General features: G+C 51.7%; 1 protein-coding gene across 2 annotated transcripts; it reads left to right on the plus strand.

Annotated features, from left to right (window-relative positions):
* Nucleotides 1-337: 337 nt before the first annotated feature.
* On the plus strand, nt 338-20,068 carry TCN2 (transcobalamin 2). 2 transcript variants are annotated; one of them, XM_012471375.3, is made up of 10 exons: nt 338-442; nt 729-894; nt 4,910-5,102; nt 7,235-7,404; nt 8,735-8,896; nt 9,708-9,880; nt 10,009-10,195; nt 11,802-11,973; nt 15,457-15,572; nt 19,473-20,068. In XM_012471375.3, exons 2-10 carry the CDS (start codon nt 831-833, stop codon nt 19,532-19,534), a joined length of 1,299 nt encoding a protein of 432 aa, XP_012326798.2. In that variant the 5' UTR covers nt 338-442; nt 729-830; the 3' UTR covers nt 19,535-20,068. The 2 variants fall into 2 exon arrangements, with proteins under 2 accessions (XP_012326798.2, XP_012326799.2); XM_012471376.3 differs by having other exon boundaries at nt 345-442; nt 732-894.
* The last annotated feature ends 1,488 nt before the right edge of the window (nt 20,069-21,556 follow it).

Consider the following 21,556-nt stretch of genomic DNA (forward strand, 5'->3'; position numbering starts at 1 on the left):
CCTCAGCCCCCCAAGTAGCTGGGACTACTGGCACGCGCCACCACGCCCAGCTAATTTTTTATTTTTTATTTTATTTTTATTTTTTGGGAGAGACGGGGTTTTCCAGGCTGGTCTGAACTCCTGGGCTCAAGTGATCTGCCTGCCTCAGCCTCCCAAAGTGCTAGGATTACAGTCGTGAGCCACCGCGCCCGCCCTTAATCCCATTCTTTAATTTGTTTTGTTTTGTCCTCTCCAGGAGGCTCCTAGCTCTCTCGGATTGGTTGAGGAAAGTGGCCCGCTGGTTGGGGACCAGGGCTCCCCAACCAGGGCGGGAGGCGGTGCTGAAGAACAGCTGACGCCAGCAATGCTGCTCACGTGACCGCCGCAGCTGCACCTCCCGGTTCTCCTCCTAGTCCCGGGCTAGGCGGGCACTACCAGGGGCTCCTTCTGTAAGGAGTATCAGGTGGGCACCTGGTCCCGCCGTTCCACCACTGGAACAGCGAAGGGGAGAGCAGCCAGGCAAGGTCGGATAGACTTGGGTAGATCAGACGTCGGCCCCTCTGCGCTGGTCCGGGGCTCTTTAAGCAGGAACGTGGATGGCCTCAATATGTCTCACTTGGTCCCACGGGTCCTCCTCCTCCCTTTGTCGCCTACCTCCAGGAAGGCTGCCCTGCCCTTCCTTCCTCTGTTCTTTGGCCTTCTCTTCGCCGCCACAACAGACCTTTTCTCCTTTCTCTCTGCTGACTTAGCAGCGCATTTCGAGAGTGGAGGATTAATCAGTGACAGGAACCTGCCTCTCTGGGAGCAGTGACCAGCTGTGGTCAGGAGAGACTCACCCACCTGCAGCTGCCATGAGGCACCTTGGGGCCTTCCTCTTCCTTCTGGGGGTCCTGGGGGCCCTCGCTGACATCTGTGGTGAGTAACTCGCCTCTATCCTGTGCCTCTTTCCTCCCGGGTCCTTAGGAGGGTGGCTCGGGCATAGGATGGGGGAACTTATCTTCCCCTCTAGGCTTCCATAGCAGTTTGGGCTTAGCTGGACCTCAGCATTTAACACATCGTATTGCGATTGATTCTATGACTCCTCACCAGACAGGAGCTCAGGAGCTCCTCCGTTAACTAGTCATTCGTTCACACATTCATTCAGCACATAGTTACTGAGCCTTTTCTGAGTCGGGCCCAGTGTTAGCCTTTGGGGAATGTGCAAAGCATGAGACAGGTCTAATTCCTGCCATTCTAGAGCTTAGTTCTAGGGAAAGGAGGCAGACAAAAGAAATCAATGGCTGGGTGCTCCCACCTGAAATCCCAGCGTTTCCGAAGGCTGAGGCAGGAGGATCACTTGATCTCAACAGTTTGAGATCAGCCTGGGCAACATAGGGAGACCCCCATCTCTACAAAAATTTAAAAAATAGCTGGGCACGGGGAAGGCTTTCTGAGGACCAGGAGGGCATATGGGAGCTGAGACTCGAAGACTGGCAGGAAAGGTGTGAGGGACACGCATTCTAGGCAGCAGGAAGTGAACATTCGGAGGCCCTGCCTGCTCCTACTCTGCCCCAAGGGGTCTCTTGGAGCACACTGCCTCCTGGGACCTGTCTGTGAGTCTGAGCTTGGAGGTTCAGGGCTGCTCATGCACTGGGTGGGGTCAGACAGGAGGCAGAAGGCAGGCTTCGGGACTCTGGGCTGCCCACGTCTCTTTCCCCCTCCTCTGCACCTGGGATTACGCTTAGCAATACACTTTCACCACCGTGGTCTCTTGTGACCCTGCGGAAACCCTGAGAGGCAGGCGCAGTCGTGTCCAGGTGTCAAGTGAAGAAGTCAAGACTGGGAGGGGCTGAGTGACCGGCTCAGGGTGCTTCAGCTTTACCAGAGCTTTGCTGAACTTAGTTTTTAGAATATTAAGTCTCATTTTCTTTTTTTTGTTTTGTTTTGTTTTTTTGAGACAGGGTCTCGCTCTGTTGCCCAGGCTGGAGCGCAGTGGCACAATCTTGGCTCACTGCAACCTCCCTGACCCCGGGTTCAAGTGATCCCCCCACCTCAGCCTCCCGAGTAGCTGGGGGCTACATGTGCACACCACCATGCCCGGCTGATTTTTGAATTTTTTGTAGAGACAGCGTTTTGCCTTGTTGCCCGGGCTGATCTCAAACTCCTGGGCTCAAGTGATATTCTTGCCTCAGCCTCCCAAAATGCTGGGATTAAGGTGTGAGCCACCACGCCCGACCAGAACTCCAAGCCTCTCATCTGTGTTCCATAAATGCAATCAGACTCCTCAGGTCTAGGCCCAGGAACCCCAGGTCTTGGTTCTTGTTCAGACAGTCGCCCGGGGAGATCTGGGTTCAGAGATCTTTCCCTCCCGCAGACCTGGCTGACCTGGTCCTCAGCCTTGGACAGTTAGTCCATTAGCCTGACCCCACAGGAGCCCCTGTCCCTTGGGGTCTGGGGAAGCTTGAACTGGGGTTGGGGGTGCAAATATCTGTGCTGAGTCACTTAATCATTCCCAGCTTCATTCATTCCTTTATCTGTAAAATGGGCTAAAAGTGCTCCCCTGCCTTCCTCCTTGGTGTAGTACAAGGGAGGATCCTGTGACACCTGCTTTCCCAGCTTAAAGCTCTGTATGTATGTTGCGAAGTTGACAGGGATTGCTGCACAAATGCTAATGCAAAGTGGGCTCCTGCGCTTCTTTTTCTTCTTTTCCCTCTTCCTCCTCCTCCTCCTCCTCCTCCTCCTTCCTCTTCTTTTTATTTTCTTATAGAGACAAGGTCTCACTATATTGCCCGGGGTTGGTCTTAAACTTCTAGGATGAAGCGATCCTCCCACCTTGGCCTCCCAAAGTGCTGGGATTATAGGCGTGAATCACTCTGCCCGGCTCCTGTGCTTGTGAATGTCAACAGCAATCAGCCTTTAGCTGGCAGGGCTAAGCTGGTAGGGGGAGAGCTCACCCAAGGCTGCTTTTATCACCCTGGGTGAGTCTGGCCCCTTCCTTCTAAGGAGGTTGCTCTGTGGTTGTTGATCTCCCTTTACAGCCAGGTCCTGGACTTTCAGTTTCTAACGCTGTGCTGACTCATCATGCTGGAGGTGAGAGCCCAGGGTGAGGTCAGGGAACTCCCTTGCGAGTTTCAGGAAAAGGGAGAAGGAAAGAGGTGAGGAGGAGCAGATGACCAGAGAGACAGAGGCTGGGAGAGACTGAGACAGACCCAGAGAGCCTTAGAGAGATTGAGGGAGACAGACAGAGATATGGAGACAGATACCAAAAATGGCTCTGAGTGAGGGAAAGGGAAAAAAGCAACCCCCTAGTCTCTGTTCATTAACAGCTGGTGAGAAACCAGCCATGTGCTCTGGCCTGGGCACACACAGCAAAGGATTACGCAGGATTTCATGCTAGTGGATGAAATAGCAACAGATATCTGGGACTGTCAGGAAAATAGATACAAGGTGGTGGGACCCAAACCCACAGAGATGGAGCTATGCTCTAGGAGCTCTGGTCCTCGCACCAGGAGGCTCAGGAGGTGTCTTGCAACAGCTTCTTTTCTTAGTCCCCTTGGATATGGCACAGTGGAGGCCACCATCAGGCAGCTGGAGCCCAGCAGCAACTGGGAGGCAGTAAACGGGGACAGAAAGTCCAAGGTGCCTCCAAGGCAAACTACTCTAAGCTACCGTGTGCTGAGTTCAGGTCCCTTGGAACTATCCCTAAGGCTTCCACTTCCAGGGTATTGGAGTATTTTGGTTTCACAGCTTCAAATAAATCCCACAGCAACGGGTAAATGGCTGCAAGCTGTGACTGTTTTCTAAGAGCTCATCTCATAATCTCAGGTCCTCTTTGCTTAAACAGAGATGGCAGGAAAAGCGTTATTTTGAGATCTGCATGAGGAAGTTCACCAGGCAACCTCAAACCACCAGCTGGCAGTCTGCGGTGTTTAAAAATTCAGTGTGGAGCCAGGCGTGGTGGCTCACGCCTGTAATCCCAGCACTTCGGGAGGCTGAGGCAGGTGGATCACCTGAGGTCAGGAGTTCGAGACCAGCCTGACCAATATGGTGAAACCCCGTCTTTAAAAATAATAATAATAATAAATAAATAAATAAAAATAAAAGTTCCATGTGTAACATGTTCTGCCTATGGGCTGATGTTTTTGTAAATGGGTGGCACACATATTCAGCTGGGCACAAAAGAGCAGGGGCGTTGCAGTTCTGTCCATCTTTGCATCCTTGGCTCTGCAGCCTCGTGTAAGACATGACACAACTTTAAAGCCATGATGACAGTATCTATGTCACAGGACTGGTACGAGGACCAAGTGGGATTGGGCATGGTGCCTGGCACACCCCACAGCTTGGCATCCAGTCTCACTGTCGCCTTTGATGGGCAGAGTGGTGGCCTGGCAATAGCATCCTCTACCTTCAGCCCAACACCTCTCTCGCTGGCGTGCTCCAACTGGTCTTTTGGAATATCTGCTTCCCTGCTTTTCCCCTCCCACTGCCTTTCAGTGTGTGCATTTCTCCCTGGAAGTTGGTGTGTGCTGGGTGGAGGTGGGAGTGAGGACATGTATTCCCTGGGGAAGGCCCTGGTAATATCAAAGCACTTCATTTTTTTTTTTTTTTGAGACAGAGCTTGCTCTTGTTGCCCAGGCCAGAGTGCAATGGTGCATTCTCGGCTCACTACAACCTCCGCTTCCCGGGTTCAAGCGATTCTCTTGCCTGAGTCTCCTGAGTAGCTGGGATCACAGGCATGCGCCACCATGCCCAGCTAATTTTATATTTTTGGTGGAAACAGGGTTTCTCCATGTTGGTCAGGCTGGTCTTGAACTCCTGACCTCAGGTGATCCACCCGCCTTGGCCTCCCAAAGTGCTGGGATTACAGGCGTGAGACGCTGTGCCTGGCCAAAGCCCTTTTTTGCTGGTAGCCTGGCCCTGTGACCTCACTTGCACCATTTTCTTTCCTAAGAAATACCAGAAGTGGACATCCAGCTGGTAGAGAAGTTGGGCCAGCGCCTCTTGCCTTGGATGGACCGGCTTTCCCGGGAGCACCTGAATCCCAGCGTCTATGTGGGGCTGCGCCTCTCCGGCGTGCAGGGTGGGACCAAGGAGAAGCTCTACCTGCGCAGCCTCAAGCTTGATTACCAGCAGTGCCTCCTAGGGTATTGCCATACTCTCCTTTTTCCATGTCTTGCTCCACATGCTAAGAGACAGGAAACCTAGGTTCTAGTTTGGGCCTGTCACTGCATTGTTGGCAGACCTTAGGCAAAATTTTCTCCATCTATAGAACGGAGGCCCTAGGCCTGGCGCAGTGGCTCATGCCTGTAATCCCAGCACTTTGGGAAGCCGAGGCGGGCGGATCACCTGAGGTCAGGAGCTTGAGACCAGCCTAACCAACATGGAGAAACCCCGTCTCTACTAAAAATACAAAAAAATTAGGTGGGCGTGGTGGCTCATGCCTGTAATCCTAGCTACTTGGGAGGCTGAGGCAGGAGAATCGCTTGAACCCGGGAGGTGGAGGTTGTGGTGAGCTGAGATCGTGCCATTGCACTCCAGTCTGGGCAACAAGAGCAAAACTCCGTCTCAAAAGAAAGAAAAAAAGAATGGAGGACCTTTCTCCATCTGTAGAATGAAGGGATTGGTTGGATTAGTTTGATGCTAATGCAGGGCTCATATTGCTACTACTGCCCCCCTGTGCCTGAGGCAGTCATCACTAATCCATGACTGTCCTCTTTCATGATGAGCCCAGAAGCAGCATCTGACTCTCTGTGCTCCCTTACTGTGCCTGAGGCTGACATCATCAATCGGTGACTGCAGTCTTCCGCATTGAGCCTAAGGGGCAGCATCTTCCTCTGTGTGCTTCCCTCCCATGCATGATGCAGACTTCACTAATCCATGACTGCACTCCTTCGTACTGAGCCCAAAAGCAGCATCTTTTTTTTACTTACTCTGTTGCCCAGGCTGGAGTGCAGTGGTGCAATCTTGGCTCACTGAAACCTCCATCTCCCGGGTTCAAGTAATTCTCATGTCTCAGCCACCCGAGTAGCTGGGATTACAGGTGTGCACCACCATGCCCAGCTATTTTTGTATTTTTGGTAGAGATGGGGTTTCACCATATTGGCCAGGCTGGTTTTGAACTCCTGACCTAAGGTGATCTGCCCTCCTTGGCCTCCCAAAGTGCTGGGATTATAGGCGTGAGCCACTGCACCAACCCAGAAGCAGCATCTTTCCATGCTCCGTTTTCAAGGCATTACAGAAAGGCCTATTCTGGGGTTTGAATGAGAGGTGAAGAATCAGGGGCGGCTATGGAGTGCCTCTTCCTCAGACTCTATCTTGAGAAGTGGACGCAGGGGTGGAGAGAAAAGAAAGAAGGCCAGGCACAGTGGCTCATGCCTGTAATGCCAACATTTGGGGAGGCTGAGGCAGGAGGATTGCTTGAGCTCAGGAGTTCGAGACCAGCCTAGGCAACATTATCGAGACCATATCTCTACAAAAAACAAAAAATTAGCCAGGCATAGTGACACATACCTGTGTTCCCAGCTTCTTGAGAGGCTGAAGTAGGAGGATCTTTTGAGGTCAGTAGATCAAGGCTGCAGTGAGCTATGATGGCACCACTGCACTCTAGCCTGGGAGACAGAGTGAGATCCTAGCTCAGTAAAAAATAATAATAATAATAAAAATACAGGTGTGGTCGCTCACACCTGTAATCCCAACACTTTGGGAGGCCGAGGCAGGTGGATCACCTGAGGTTAGGTGTTCCAGACCAGCCTGGCCAACATGGTGAAACCCTGTCTCTACTAAAAATAAAAAAAATTAGCCGAGAATAGTGGCATGTGCCTGTAATCCCAGATACTTGGGAGGCTGAGGCAGGAGAATCGCTTGAACCCAGGAGGTGGAGGTTGCAGTGAGCCGAGATTGCACCACTGCACTCCAGCCTGGGCAGCAAGAGTGATACTCAGTCTCAAAGAAAATAAACAAAATATAAAAATAAGTAAAATAAAAAGAAAGGAGGGGGACTGTGGGCGAAGTATGGACAAATTAGTGGGGCGGACACAGATGATTTGGATGCAGGTGCCCTCGGAGTTTATCCGTGAGTCTAATCGTTCATCGTTATTCAATATTTGTGGCATATGCCTCACAACAATGTAGCCAACACGCCTACTTTCGTTGATTCTCTCAAAGTTTCCCACTGTTAAGACTTTTTCCACTTTGTGATGCTGGTCCGGGGGGTGTTCCAAGCCAGGCTTACCGGGGTGGCACTTTCTCACAAAGGCATTAACTGGCCTTGTCCTAGGTCTGCCTTCAGCGAGAATGACAGTGACTGCCAGGCCAAGCCTTCCATGGGTCGGCTGTCCCTCTACCTGCTCGCTCTCAGAGCCAACTGTGAGTTTGTCAAGGGCCACAAGGGGGACAGGTTGATCTCACAGCTCAAGCGGTTCCTGGAGGATGAGAAGAAGGCCATTGGTGAGTGGACACCATCAGCGAGGGTGGGGAGCAGGCTGGAGGGCTCATGAGATGCTATTCTTTAGCGAGAATCAGAACTTTGGGTTTTCTCCCTAGGCCTCTTCGGCACCCTCCATTCTGCTTATCTCACTGTCCACGTAGAGGCTCGAACCTGTCCCCAGAGCCATCCTTGATCCTCCAGCCTTTCCTGCACTGCACACACTCTATTGACAAGTCTTTTTCTTTCTTTCTTTTTTTTTTTGAGACGGAGTTTCACTCTTGTTGCCCAGGCTGGAGTACAATGGTGCGACCTCGGCTCACCACAACCTCTGCCCCTTGGGTTCAAGCGATTCTCTTGCCTCAGCCTCCTGAGTAGCTAGGACTACAGGCATGTGCTGCCATGCCTGGCTCATTTTGTGTTTTTAGTAGAGATGGGGTTTCTCCATGCTGGTCAGGCTGGTCTCAAACACCCGACCTCAGGTGATTCGCCCACCTTGGCTTCCCAAAGTGCTGGGATTACAGGCGTGAGCCACCATGCCTAGCCTATTGGCAAGTCTTGTATTGGCAAGCCACCAAGATCGACTTGATTATCCACCTTCAGGACAACCGGACAGCCTGCTTATGACTTACGCCTTAGTCTGTCTCTACTAGCTCTCCCGTCCTGACTTGACCCAGCACACAAGAGCCAGAGCCAGCTTTTTCAATATAAACCTGATCTTGCTGGCACTGCTTAAACCCTGCAGGGGCCCCCTCACTGCTCCGTGGCCCAGCCTGTCTGCCCTTACCTTCCCCCTGGGCTGTGCCCACCCATTCTCTGCCTCCCACACGCACCTGCCCTCTGTGGGCTCTGGCCACGCCGGCTCTCTCTCATCTCTACATTCATGAGCCAGGTTCTTCATACAGTTCCCTCCATCTGGACTGCTCCCCCTCATGCAGTTCCCTCCTGCTCTACCCTCGGCTCTGCTTCTGCCCATCTCCAGCCCTCTCTAGCACTCACCTCCTTGGAGAATCTTGCCCTGACTTCTCAGCCACCCAAATACCGTTGCTATGTGGGTGGTATTTGGGTAGCTGGGTCCATGGACCTTGGTCTGCATTCCCGTTACAATTGCAGTCTCATGAGCAATTGCTACGATCGAGGCCCAAACTGCGCAGCGCCCGTTTGCCATGGGTCTACGGCTTCCTCCAAGCACAGTGGGGCCTCAGCAAGTATGGGCTGAGGCCATGAAGGAATGAAGGAGCCAATGACCCAGAGGAGTGTGTTGGAAAGTGTGGACTGGGGGTCCCGTGTGCCGGTGGGGCTGGCTGCTGGGTGGGGGCAGAGAGGCAACCCCTCGGTTTTTTTCCTTCCCAGGTCACGATCACAAGGGCCACCCCCACACTAGCTACTACCAGTACGGCCTGGGCATTCTGGCCCTGTGTGTCCACAAGAAGCGGGTCCATGACAACCTGGTGGGCAAACTCCTGTATGCTGTGGAACACGACCACCCTCTCCACCAGAGCCACTTCTCTGTGGGTGAGTAGGTTAGACCCTGCCGAGGCCAGGCTGGCACTCCCTCAGTCCCCAGGCCTGCACTAATGACCTCCATACCCTGGCCCCACCCTCACCTTTCCTTGGGACCCCTTTCTACCAAGTCCTTTAGGGGTGAATTGGCAAGGGCTCATGGGTGGCGCTCCAGCTGTGAGCCAGCTTTGGAGCTGGTAGGTGATCTCTTGAGGCCAGGGGTTCAAGACAAACGTGGACAACACGGTGAAACCCCATCTCTACTAAAAATATAAAGGTTAGCTGGGCATGGTGGCATGTGCCTGTAGTCCCAGCTACGCAGGAGGCTGAGGCAGGGGAATCGCTTGAACCTGGGAGGCGGAGGCTGCAGTGAGCCGAGATCGCACCACTGCCCTCCAGCCTGGGCAATAGAGTAAGACTCTGTATCAAGAATAAAAATAAAAATAAAAATAAATAAATCTCCCTTAGTGATTCAAATGTGCAGCCAAATTTGGAAAGAAATGGTATAGAGTCAAGTCGTCTTCGGCCTCCTCCTCCAGTCCTTCTCCCTAACCTCTCGCCCTCAAATTGCAGGGTGATCAACCAAACCAGTTTGCCCAGAAATGAGCAGTTTCCTAGGACATAGGATTTTCCGAGTCCAGACAAGGAATGTCTTGGGCAGACCAGGTTGGGTTGGTGCCCTTAGCTGATCTGACCATGTTGCCCCTCTTCTCCAAGCCCTCCTGTGGCTGCCCATAGCTACGAGGGCCTGACCCTCAAGCCCCTGCCTGTCCTGGCTCCTCTTGGCTCTCCTGCTCATCACATGTTCTGTTCCCCTCCAAAGACACAGCAGCCATGGCAGGCTTGGCATTCACCTGTCTGAAGCGCTCAAACTTCAACCCTTATCAGAGACAACGGATCACCATGGCCATCAGGACAGTACAAGAGAAGATCTTGAAGGCCCAGACCCCCGAGGGCTACTTTGGGAATGTCTACAGTACCCCATTGGCATTACAGGTGGGAAAGAGACCCTGGAGCCATGGCCACCCTGGGGAACAGTGAGGGGTGGAGTGATCAAGGGCTGGACCACCTAGCCCCTCCCCACTGGCTGATCCTCCTCCCTCTCTTCCCTACTCCATCACCAGTTACTCATGACCTCCCCCATGTCCGGCGCAGAGCTGGGAGCAGCATGTCTCAAGGCGAAGGTTGCTTTGTTGGCCAGTCTGCAGGATGGAGCCTTCCAGAATGCTGTCATGATTTCCCAGCTGCTGCCCGTGCTGAACCACAAGACCTACGTTGATCTGATCTCCCCAGACTGCCTGGCACCACGAGGTAGCCCAGCCTTTTGTGGAAAAACAGCCCTTTACAATCTGCGTGCACCCGTTGATGTCCCAGTGAGGGGAAGTTGCTTGGTCCTGATTTGCTGGGTCAACACAAGTTTGTGGGTGTGCGTGGGACACGGCAGCTAAAATGTGGTCACAGCTTCAGAAGCTCACAGCATGGGGAGGAAAACACCAAATGGAGTCCTGGGAGTACCGCTTGTGTGATATCCAGTACAGAAATGTTTGAGTGAATGGATGAATGAATGAATGAATGAATGGGGAGAGACACATTTTGGTTAACTCTAATACAACATGATAAGCCCCAGTAACAGCATGATCCAGGCTTCCTCTGAGAGAGGGACTGAGGAGGTGATTGGGATTTGCCAATTAAGAATAGAGAAGGAGACCTGGCACAGTGGCTCACGCCTGTAATCCCAGCACTTTGGGAGGCTGAGGTGGGTGGATCACTTGAGGTCAGGAGTTCGAGATCAACGTGGCAAAACCCCATCTCTATTAATAATACAGAAAATTAGCTGGGCATGGTGGCGGGTGCCTGTAATCCCAGCTCCCTGGGAGGCTTTAGGCAGGAGAATCACTTGAACCCCAGAGGTAGAGGTTGCAGTGAGCCAAGATCGTGCCACTGCATTCCAGTCTGGGCGACAGAGTGAGACTCTATCTCAAAAAAAAAAAAAAAAAGGGGGCACAGTGGCTCGCACCTGTGGTCCCAGCACTTTGGGAGGCCGAGGTGGGTGGATCACGAGGTCAGGAGATCGAGACCATCCTGGCTGACATGGTGAAACCCCGTCTCTAAAAAAAAAAATGGAGAAGGAGGCTGGCACGGTGGCATGTGCTTGTGAATCTAGCACTCTGGGAGGCTGAGGCAGATGGATTGCCTGAGCTCAGGAGTTTGAGACCAGCCTGGGCAACATGGTGAAACCCTGTCTATATTAAACTACAAAAAATTAGCCAGGCGTGGTGTCAGACGCCTGTAATCCCAGCTACTAGGGAGGCTGAGGCACGAGAATCACGTGAACCCGGGAGGCAGAGGTTGCAGTGAGCCGAGATCGCACCACTGCTACTGCACTCAAGTCTGGGTAACAATGTGAGACTCTGTCTTCCCCTGCCAAAAAAAAAACAAGAATGGATAGAGTAGAGCTGAGAAGAGACGGCAAGAACAAAGGCACAGAAGTGCACACAGTTTGGGGTAATTCTGAGAACGGTCTTGCAAAAGGGTGGGATCTGGGAGAATGAGCGGGAGTGGAAGGCAGATGAATGAAGAGGAGGTGAGCCCATCGGGTTAACAGGGACACATTGTGAACAGATATATGTTCTAGAAAGAGCCCTCTGGAGTGCTACAGGCCAGATTGGTGGGAGGAGGGATACTGGAAGCAGAGAAACCAGTGAGGGGCCTGATCTTGGGTGGTGGGGGATGTGGGGAATGAGGTTAGGGGAGGCCAGGATGGAAACCAGGTTTCAGCTCAGCAGGTGGTGGTGGCACTGATGGAGATGACGACTTGGGAAGGACAAGGTCTAGGTGCTTTGGGGGAAGTCAGGAAGACAAACATCCAGGCTCCCTGTCCTCACACCAGCTGCCCCTTCCTTTCTCCCTGGCACAGTCATGTTGGAACCAGCCACTACGACCCTTCCTCAGATCCAAGTCCCAGAGACCATCAGTGTCACACTGCAGGTGCTCAGCCTCTTGCGGCCGTACAGACAAGCCATCCCTGTCCTTGCCGGCTCCTCCCTGGAAGATGTCTTGAAGAAGGCTCATGAGTTAGGAGGATTCAAGTGAGACTCCCATCTCCCAGCGCTCACCCCACCCAACCCCACATGCATGATTCAGGGTCACGGAAGAGACGGGACAGAGGAGAGGGTTCCCTTGGGAGAGACACTGGGCCTGCTTCCGCTTCTACCTGCTCCACTCCTTTCTTGCCTATGGTGTTATGGAAACAGAAAGCCATAGGCCAGCATTATCATTGAGAGAGCAGGCTCTGGAGGCAGCTCTAACCAGCTAGGTTCCAGGTAGGCACCCACAGTTCACCAGGGAGAACAGTTGTGCCCCATCCCTGCAGGGCCAGTGTGAGGAGTCGAGGAGTTAGTACATAGAAATGGTGGCACGTGCTTTTTATATGTGCAAGGTCAGCACATAGCAAGCGCTCAGCACAGGGTTGCTTTCATCTGTTTTTTCTTGTTTTTTTTTTCTTGTTTCATCTGTTTTTTTAGAGGAACAACTTTTTTCTTGTTTTTTTGTTTTTTTGTTTTTTAAGTGACAGGGTCTCACTCTGTCACCCAGGCTGGAGTGTAGTGTTTCAATCATGGCTCACTGCAGTATTGAACTCTGGGGAGGAAGCAACCCTACTGTCCTACCTTAGCCTCCCAATAGCTGAGACTATAGGCATGTGCCACCATGCCTGGCTAACTTTTTTTTTTTTTTGAGGCAGAGACTTGAACTGTCACCTGGGCTGGAGTGCTGTGGCGTGATCTTGGCTCACTGCAACCTCCCCCTCCCAGGTTCAAGCGATTCTCCTGCTTCAGCCTCCCAAGTAGCTGGGATTACAGGCATGCACCACCAAGGCTAATTTTGTGTTTTCAGTAGAGATGGGGTTTCTCCATGTTGGTCAGGCTGGTCTTGAACTCCCAACCTCAGTTGATCCACCCACCTCGGATTCCCAAAGTGCTGGGATTACAGGCTTGAGCCACTGCGCAGAGGAGGCAGAGGTTGCAATGAGTCAAGATTGAGCCATTACACTCCAGCCTGGGCAACAAGAGCGAGACTCCATCTCAAAAAAAAAAAAGGTCCCCGGCCGGGCGCGGTGGCTCAAGCCTGTAATCCCAGCACTTTGGGAGGCCGAGGCGGGTGGATCACGAGGTCGAGAGATCGAGACCATCCTGGTCAACATTGTGAAACCCCGTCTCTATTAATACAAAAAAATTAGCTGGGCACGGTGGCGCGTGCCTGTAATCCCAGCTACTCAGGAGGCTGAGGCAGGAGAATTGCCTGAACCCAGGAGGCGGAGGTTGCGGTGAGCCGAGATCGCGCCATTGCACTCCAGCCTGGGTAACAAGAGCGAGACTCCGTCTCAAAAAAAAAAAAAAAAAAGGTCCTTTCTAGCTCTAGACAGCTATAAATCCCCAACAACTTTGTAAATTAATAAAAACCAGTACCATTCAAATAAAGACTCTCTGCAGAGGTGCCGGCCTGCGCTTTAGCACCTCCCTGTATTTGAGCTGCAGTGAAACCTGAGCAGTGAAGCCTGGGCACCCCTGCCCTGCCCAGCCACTTCATTCACTGTGAGGGCCACCTCTGTCCCCTTCCTGGTGGCCTATGGCACATAGTGCAATACACAGTCACTGACGGCCACACACAGGCTGAGTGTCCTTAGGAGGGCTCAGACCCACAGACTGAGATTACCCAGAACCTGCTGGTATTCGTGTTTGAATATTAGCATCAAAATGAAAGACAAATAGAATTTAACGTTTTTATTCAGAGCTTGGGGATCTCTGGGAAGACATCGTGGACTCCATTCTGAGAAATGTTATCTTGTTAGTGTGTGTGGATGCCTGAATGAGGTTCAGGCATGAAGACTACGTCTGAGGCCCCTGAATGCACAGCAGAGAAAGCTCAACTGCAGACACACGGTCAGATGTAGAGAGTGGTGGCCCCGAACAGCCACGTGGCCCTGCAGAGTTAAGGAATGGGAAAAAAAGCTGCTCTGTGACATTCCTTAGAACAGCACTTTCCCTTCGCTTAAGTCACCCCAAATAGGTTTGTGGGGTTTTTTTGTTGTTTTGTTTGTTTTTGAGACAGAGTTTCATTCTGTTGTCAAGGCTGAAGCGCAGTGGTGCGATCTAGTTTCACTGCAGCCCCCACTCCCAGGCTCAAGTGATTCTCCTGTATCAGCCTCCGGAGTAGCTGGGATTATAGGCACCCACCACCATGCCCAGCTAATTTTTGTATTTTTAGTGGAGATGGGGTTTCACCATGTTGTCCAGGCTGGTCTTGAACTCCTGACCTCAGGTGATTCACCCACCTCAGCCTCCCAAAGTGCTGGGATTATAAGCATAAGCCACCACGCCTGGCCTGATCCCACTCTTCTGAAAAACCACTCCCCCAAATTCTGTGCACCTGTGTGCTTTTGCTCTCTGCCTCCTTGGCTCTGCCCTACTCTCCTCCCTTCTCCACCGGCAAATCCCACTCATCTCTTCAAGCCCCTCTTCCAGAGGAAGCTCCAATCATGCTGCTTCCTCCTCCGTCAGGGAGAAAGGACCTGACCCTCGGAGTTTTAAGAGGCTCCCTGTGGCAGTGGCATCCAGATGGACTGCAGAAACTCATCAAAGTTGGAAGCCAGAAGCTCAGGGAAGGGGGAGTGTGAGTGAGGAGTCTCTTGGTTGCCAGGGCCAAAATTAGAAATTCAGGCCAGGCACAGTTGCTCACACCTGTAATCCTAGCACTTTGGGAGGCTGAGGTGGGAGATCATGAAGTCAGGAGTTCAAGAGCAGCCTGGCCAACATGGTGAAACCCTGTCTCTACTAAAAATACAAAAATTAGCAGGGCATGATGGTGCACACCTGTAATCCCAGCTACTTGGGAGGCTGAGGCAGAATTGCTTCAACCCAGGAAGCGGAGATTGCAGTGAGCTGAGATCATACCACTGCACTCTAGCCTGGGCGACAGAACAAGACTCCATCCCCCCACCACCAAAAAAAAAAAAAAATTGAACTCCAACCCTCTCTGCAACAGTGGGTGTACAGCATGTAGAATCAGAGAGGAGGCTGGGCCATGCAGCCCCAGGAAGAGGGGAGGGGAATGCCCCTGAGCCACAGAGACCCAGTGCCACTGCTGGGTGACTCTGCTTCCACCTCCCATGACCCTGCCTCTCTCTGCATGCAGGCTTCACCCTCTCTCATTGTACACATTCTACGTGATGCCCGCAGCTTCTGATTCTCATCCCCTATAGCATCAGCCCCGTAGAGGGGGGACAGCTGCTGAGCCGATAACATAATAGTTGCCCCTTTCCTGGAGGCCATGGTCGTGGTCAGCGTGGAGAGGATGAAGCCTGAGCGGACAGGATTGGGGGTCTGGAGGGAAGGAGGTGGAGGTTGGGACACAGACCTGTGGCCAGGTGGCCCAGGAAGGGTTTGACTAGTGCCAGCCCAGAGTTTTAAGAGGCGACGAAAGGATTTTGCTGCTGTGGGTGAGCTCTGCCTCTCCCGCTAGGGACAACAGTCGCCTCTTCTCTCTCTCTCTCTCTCTGCCTTTCACTTTTGTAGATATGAAACACAGGCCTCCTTGTCAGGCCCCTACCTGACCTCTGTGATGGGGAAAGCGGCCAGGAAAAGGGAGTTCTGGCAGCTCCTCCAAGCCCCCAACACCCCCCTGCAGCAAGGTGAGTCGTGGCCTGCCACCCTGGATGTGTCCCCTACCCCAGGCTTACCCAGACATGAGGCTTCATCAATTCACCCCAGCTCTCCCTAGCACCCTCCTGTGCCACAGCGTCACAGAATCACTGATGCTCAAGGTTGGATATCATATATTGAACTGAAGTCGTAGAATTTTTATGTAAGTTATTGTGGAAATTCTAGGAAACCAGGTAGGTTACAAAAAAAAAAAAACTAGAAGAAAATTAAAATCACCTAGAATACACTACCTAGAAATAATGTCTTTTTTTTTTTTTTTTGAGACCGAGTTTCCCTCTTGTTGCCCAGGCTGGAGTACAATGGTGCGATCTTGGCTCACTGCAACCTCCGCCTCCCAGGTTCAAGTGATTCTCCTGCCTTGGCCTCCCAAGTAGCTGGGATTACAGGTGCCCACCATCATACCCAGCTAATTTTTTTGTATTATCAGTAGATATAGGGTTTCACCATGTTGGCCAGGCTGTTCTCGAACTCCTTACCTCAGGTGATCTGCCAGCCTCGGCCTCCCAAAGTGCTGGGATTACAGGCATGAGCCACCATGCCCAGCCAAAATGTCTTTTTATTTTTAAATTTTTAAATTAATTAATTAATTAATTTTTTAAGATGGGGTTTCACCATGATGGCCAGGCTGGTCTTGAACTCCTGACCTCAGATGATCCACCCACCTTGGCTTCCCAAACTGCTAGGATTACAGGCATGAGCCACTGTGCCCAGCCTAAATTTTTTAATGTTTTGAGACAGGGTCTCGCTCTGTCACCCAGGCTGGAGAGCAGTGGCACAATCTCGGCTCACTGTAGCCTCAACCTTCTGGGCTCAAGTGATCCTCCCACCTCAGCTTCCTGAGTAGCTAGGGCTACAGGAACACATCACCATGCCAAACTAATTTTTCTATTAGTTGTGGTAGATACAGGGTTTCACCATGTTGGCCAGGCTGGTCTTGAACTCCTGACCCCAAGTGGTCTGCCTGCTTCTGCCTCCCAAAGTGCTGGAATTACAGGCATGAGCCACCTTGCCTGCCAAAATTACTTAATTTTTCTTCTAGATACTTTAAAAAATATGCCAGTAAGTTTTTCATAAAAAATGAAGCCACACTCTGTATCAGTGCTATCCAGTGGAAAGAAAATGTTACCCACGTGTATAATTCAAAATTTTCTAGTTGGTAAAAGTAATATTAATATCTTTTTTTTTTTTGAGATGGAGTCTCGCTGTGTTGCCCAGGCTGGAGTACAGTGGAATGATCTTGGCTCACTGAAACCTCTACCTCCTAGGTTTAAGCGATTCTCCTGCCTCAGCCTCCCAAGTAGCCGGGATTACAGGTCTGCGTCACCATGCCCGGCTAATTTTTGTATTTTTTAGTAAATATGGGGTTTCACCATGTTGGGCCAGGCTGGTCTTGAACTCTTGACCTCAGATGATCCACCCACCTCAGCTCCCAAAGTGCTGGATTACAGACGTAAACAACCGCGCCCAGCTTAAGTTGCTTTTATATTCCAACTGCAAAGAACTTTTATGGGGCATTTACCATGTGTCAGGCATTGTGGCGAGTGCTTTATAGAAGTTGGAACTTTCTGGCCGGGAATGGTGGCTCACACCTGTAATCCCACCACTTTGGGAGGCCAAGGTGAGCGGATCACGAGGTCAGGAGATCGAAACCATCCTGGCCAACGTGGTGAAACCCCATCTCTACTAAAATACAAAAAAATTAGCTGGGTGTGGTGGCATGTGCCTGTAGTCTCAGCTTCTTGGGAGGCTGAGGTAAGGGAATTGCTTGAACCCGGGAGGCGGAGGTTGCAGTGAGTGAGATCGCGCCACTGCACTCCAGCCTGGGAGACAGAGCAAGACTGTCTCAAAAATAAATAAATAAAAATAAATAAATACAAATAATAAGGTGGGACTTTCTTAAGGAGCCCACTAAAAAGCATCCCTTTTTCTGCCATCATTCTGAGTCAATTGAGAAATAAAAAATAGGAGCTACAGATGGAGACCTCAAGTCTGGCTGGTTCTATTACTGAGAAAGACTGGAGGATGTAGCTTAGGGTGAGAGCCAGGTGGCCCAGCCAGGAAGCAGACTGGGCAGTTGTAGTCTCTACCTCCTATTCACTCTGCCGTCGAGTCTAGCAGGAAGCTTGCCCCAAGGAGAAAAAAAAGAGAGCGAGCCCAGGCTACACATACCTAGTTTATTCCCAATCAACCATTGCATAAATCACTCCTCTATCTTCTGGTAGAAAGTGGATGGGAGTTATAATTTCAGTTTCCTTTTGTCTTAGTCCATGGAAGCTGTTATTAGAAAATACCATAAACTAGGTGGCTTATAAACAGCAGGAATGTATCTCTCACAGTCTGGGAGGTTGGGAAGTCCAAGATCAGGACACCAACACATTCAGTATCTGATGAGGGCCCACTTTCTGGTTCATAGGTGGTACCTGGCTGTGGTCTCACGTGGTGGAAGGGATAAGGCAACTCTCTGGGGCCTTTTAAAAAATTTTTTTAAAAATATTTTCCTGGCCTTTGCCTACTGAAGAAGCCTCTTTTATAATGGTACATAAAAAAACTTTTTTTTTTTTAGATGGGGTCTCACTCTGTCACCCAGGCTGAGTGCAGTCTCAGGATCTCCGCTCACTGCAGTCTCCACCTCCCAGGCTTAAGCAATCCTCCCACCTCAGCCTCCTGAGTAGCTGGAACCACAGGCCCTTGCCACAAGTACCGACTAATGTTTTGTATTTTTGGTAGAGACTGGGTTTCACCATGTTGCCCAGGCTCGTCTTGAACTCCTGAGTTCAAGTGATTTGCCCACTTCGGCCTCCCAAAGTGCTGAGATTACAGCCGTGAGCCACCCTGCTCAGCCTATAATGGCACTTTCCCAACCCATTCATGAGGGCTCTACCCTCATGACCTAATCATTCCCCAAAGGCCCTAAGGCCTCCTGATACCATTACCTTTGGGGTTATGTTTCAACATATAAATTTTGGGGGTATGCAGACATTTTGGACCATAGCACCTCCATTGAAAAGAAATATTCCTGGCTGGGCATAGTGGCTCATGCCTGTAATCCCAGCACTTTGGGAGGCCGAGGCGGGCAGATCACAAGGTCAGAAGTTCGAGACCAGCCTGGCCAATATGGTGAAACCCTATCTCTACTAAAAATAGAAAAATTAGCTGGGTGTGGTGATATTCATCTGTAATCCCAGCTACTCAGGAGGCTGAGGCAGAATTGCTTGAACCCGGGAGGCAGAGGCTGCAGTGAACCGAGATCACGCCACTGCACTCTAGCCTGGGCAAAAGAGCAACACTCCATCTCAAAAGACAAAAAAAAAAAAAAAAAAAAAAAAGAGAAAGGAAACATTCCTGACACCTGGCTCTCAGAGGGCCCTTTCAGTTCCCCTGCAGGCTGCATTATCATATCACCAAGATCGCCAACACTCACTCACTCACTCAGAGGTTAAATAACTTGTCCAGAGTTACAGCACTAATGAATGACAGAGCTGGGGCTTGAATCCAGGCGTCCTCCTAGAGCCTGGATTCTCTCTAGGGAGTGAAAGCTGACTCCTGGTGGCTTCATGCGTGGTCCTGGTTCTCTCTCCAGACCACACTGGGCAAGTTTCTCTTCCTGATGCCACCTGGGATATTACAAAGACAGTGACCCTGCCTGTCAGGAGTTTTTTACTGCCAGATGAGCCCGTGGCCTCAGGAACCCTGTAGGAAGCTAAGTTCAGAGTCTTTGAGTGGGCTTTAGGGAGGTTCCAGCTTCCCACCACCAAGCCCCAGGTAGATCTTACAGACCCTGGCCTCAGAGTGGGGGGATCTGGAAGATGAGGTTGCGGGCTGTGATATTCTGCCTGGTTAACCCTGCCTTGCTCAATCTGTTTCTGCAGGTATTGCTGACTACAGACCCAAGGATGGAGAAACCATTGAGCTGAGGCTGGTTAGCTGGTAGCCCCTGAGCTCCCTCATCCCGGCAGCCTCGCACACTCCCTGGGCTTCCATCCTCCCTCCTGATGTCCCTGGAACCGGCACTCGCCTGCCCCTGCTGCCACCTCATGTGCACTTGGAGCAATGCCCCCCAGGCCCACCCCAGCCACAACCCCTTTAAGGGTCCTACACCAGGGCCCACCCTGGAGCACGGAGCCAAGCACCTGCCCTGGGAAGTCTTTCTGGCCACGTCTGGCCAGCCTGGCCCTGCAGGTCTCCCATGAAGGCCACCCCATGGTCTGACGGGCATGAAGCATCTCAGACTCCTTGGCAAAAGGAAAAGGAGTCTGCAAGCCACAAATGTTGTGAGGATCACTCATTCTGGGGTTGGGGTCCTGCCAGAGGCCTCCTCAGCCCAGGGGCTATGGCCCTGACCCCAACTCTCCACTCCACTGTTGGAGTGGCAGCTCCGAGCTGGTTGTGGCACAGTTGCTGGGGAGGCCTCAGCACAGCTGCTCAGTGCCCGCCTCTGACGCAATTAAAGCATTGATGGCCTGTGGGCCTGCTGCAGTGGCCTGGTTCCTCGTACTCCTCAGGTACAGGGGCACGGGCGAGAGAAGGGGGAGGTAACCCCGTGGAGGAGGAGTGGAGGTTGCCTGAGCCATCTCCTGGGCATTGGGGGAGTGATGGGAATGCCAGCAGCGGCAACATCGACTACTCTTTACTTAGCACCCACTACTATTTACTGAGCACTCACTACTGTTTACTGAGCACTCACTACTATTTGCTGAGCACTCACTTGCTAGATACTGTCTTGAACAACTCTGTGAGGTTGTTGATATTTTCATTTTCATCTCTGCTTTCCAAATCAGGAAGCTGGTGCTCCAAAAGATACTCACCCAAGGTCACAGACTAGGCAATGATGCTATGGGAACCTGGCTCAGGAGACACATAGACCCGGCCTGGGGCAGCCTCACAGCTCCTCCACTAAAATACTGAACTTGAGGGCTTCGATGATGATTATAATCATATGGCAAAGCCCCAACTCAACTGAACCTGGGACCCTGGAGCTGGGGTCTCACTCCCTGTTTTTCCTCAAGGCACTTAGGGTACCACCCCAGGCCTTCTCAGCCAAGACATGGGGATCCTGCCTCTCACTGGCTCGGGGGAATGGGGGCTCTGTGCTGACTTCTTGAAGGTGGGGTTCATCCCAGGCAGGCACCCCCTATGCTGCACCCCACCAAGGTTAGGAAGAGGCCCTGTCCTCAGAGGGGCCCTCTGATGAACAGCCCATCAGATCTGGGTCCACGTGCCTGGGAAGAGATGGTGACACACTCAAAGTCCTTGAAGTGGCAAATCAAACCTCCTAGAGCACCAGCTTCAAATATTTAGGGTGGCCAAGCCTGGTGGCTCATGCCTGTAACCCCAGCACTTTGGGAGGCCTCACCTGAGGTCAGGAGTTCAAGACCAGCCTGACCAACAAGGAGAAGCCCCGACTCTACTAAAAATACAAAATTAGCTGGGCATGGTGGCGCATGCCTGTAATCCCAGCTACTCGGGAGGCTGAGGCAGGAGAATCGCTTGAACCTGGGAGGCGGAGATTGCAGGGAGCCGAGATTGTGCCATTGCATTGAGATGTCTATGCCCAGAATTCCAATTCCAGACCTCTGCTTGTTCACTTGCCCATTCTTAATCATGGTGAGGGGCACTTCAGGGAGGGCGAGAGCAAAACTCCATCTCAAAAAAAAAAAAAAAGGGTCTTAGCAGAAAAGGGGGAAGTAGGCAATTTAAAACATTCTTTTATATTGGGCTGGGTGCGATGGCTCACGTCTGTAATCCCAACACTTTGGGAGGCCAAGGATCACCTGAAGTCAGGAGTTCAAGACCAGCCTGGCCAACATGGAGAAACCCCATCTCTACTACAAATACAAACATTAGCCAGGTGTGGTGGTGCACGCCTGTAATCCCAGCTACTCGGGAGGCTGAGGCAGGAGAATCACTTGAACCTGGGAGAAGGAGGTTACAGTGAGTCGAGATTGCACCATTG

Source organism: Aotus nancymaae, unplaced genomic scaffold (genome assembly GCF_030222135.1).
Source record: "Aotus nancymaae isolate 86718 unplaced genomic scaffold, 86718_ANA_hifiasm-v0.15.2.pri h1tg000076l, whole genome shotgun sequence".
Classification (NCBI taxonomy): Eukaryota; Metazoa; Chordata; class Mammalia; order Primates; family Aotidae; genus Aotus; species Aotus nancymaae.

Coding starts and splice junctions, on each gene's coding strand:
- TCN2 (XM_012471375.3), top strand. CDS start 831: ATGAGGCACCTTGGGGCCTTCCTCTTCCTTCTGGGGGTCCTGGGGGCC. Junction 8,897..9,707: donor CCAGAGCCACTTCTCTGTGG/GTGAGTAGGTTA, acceptor TCCCCTCCAAAG/ACACAGCAGCCATGGCAGGC. Junction 9,881..10,008: donor GTACCCCATTGGCATTACAG/GTGGGAAAGAGA, acceptor CTCCATCACCAG/TTACTCATGACCTCCCCCAT.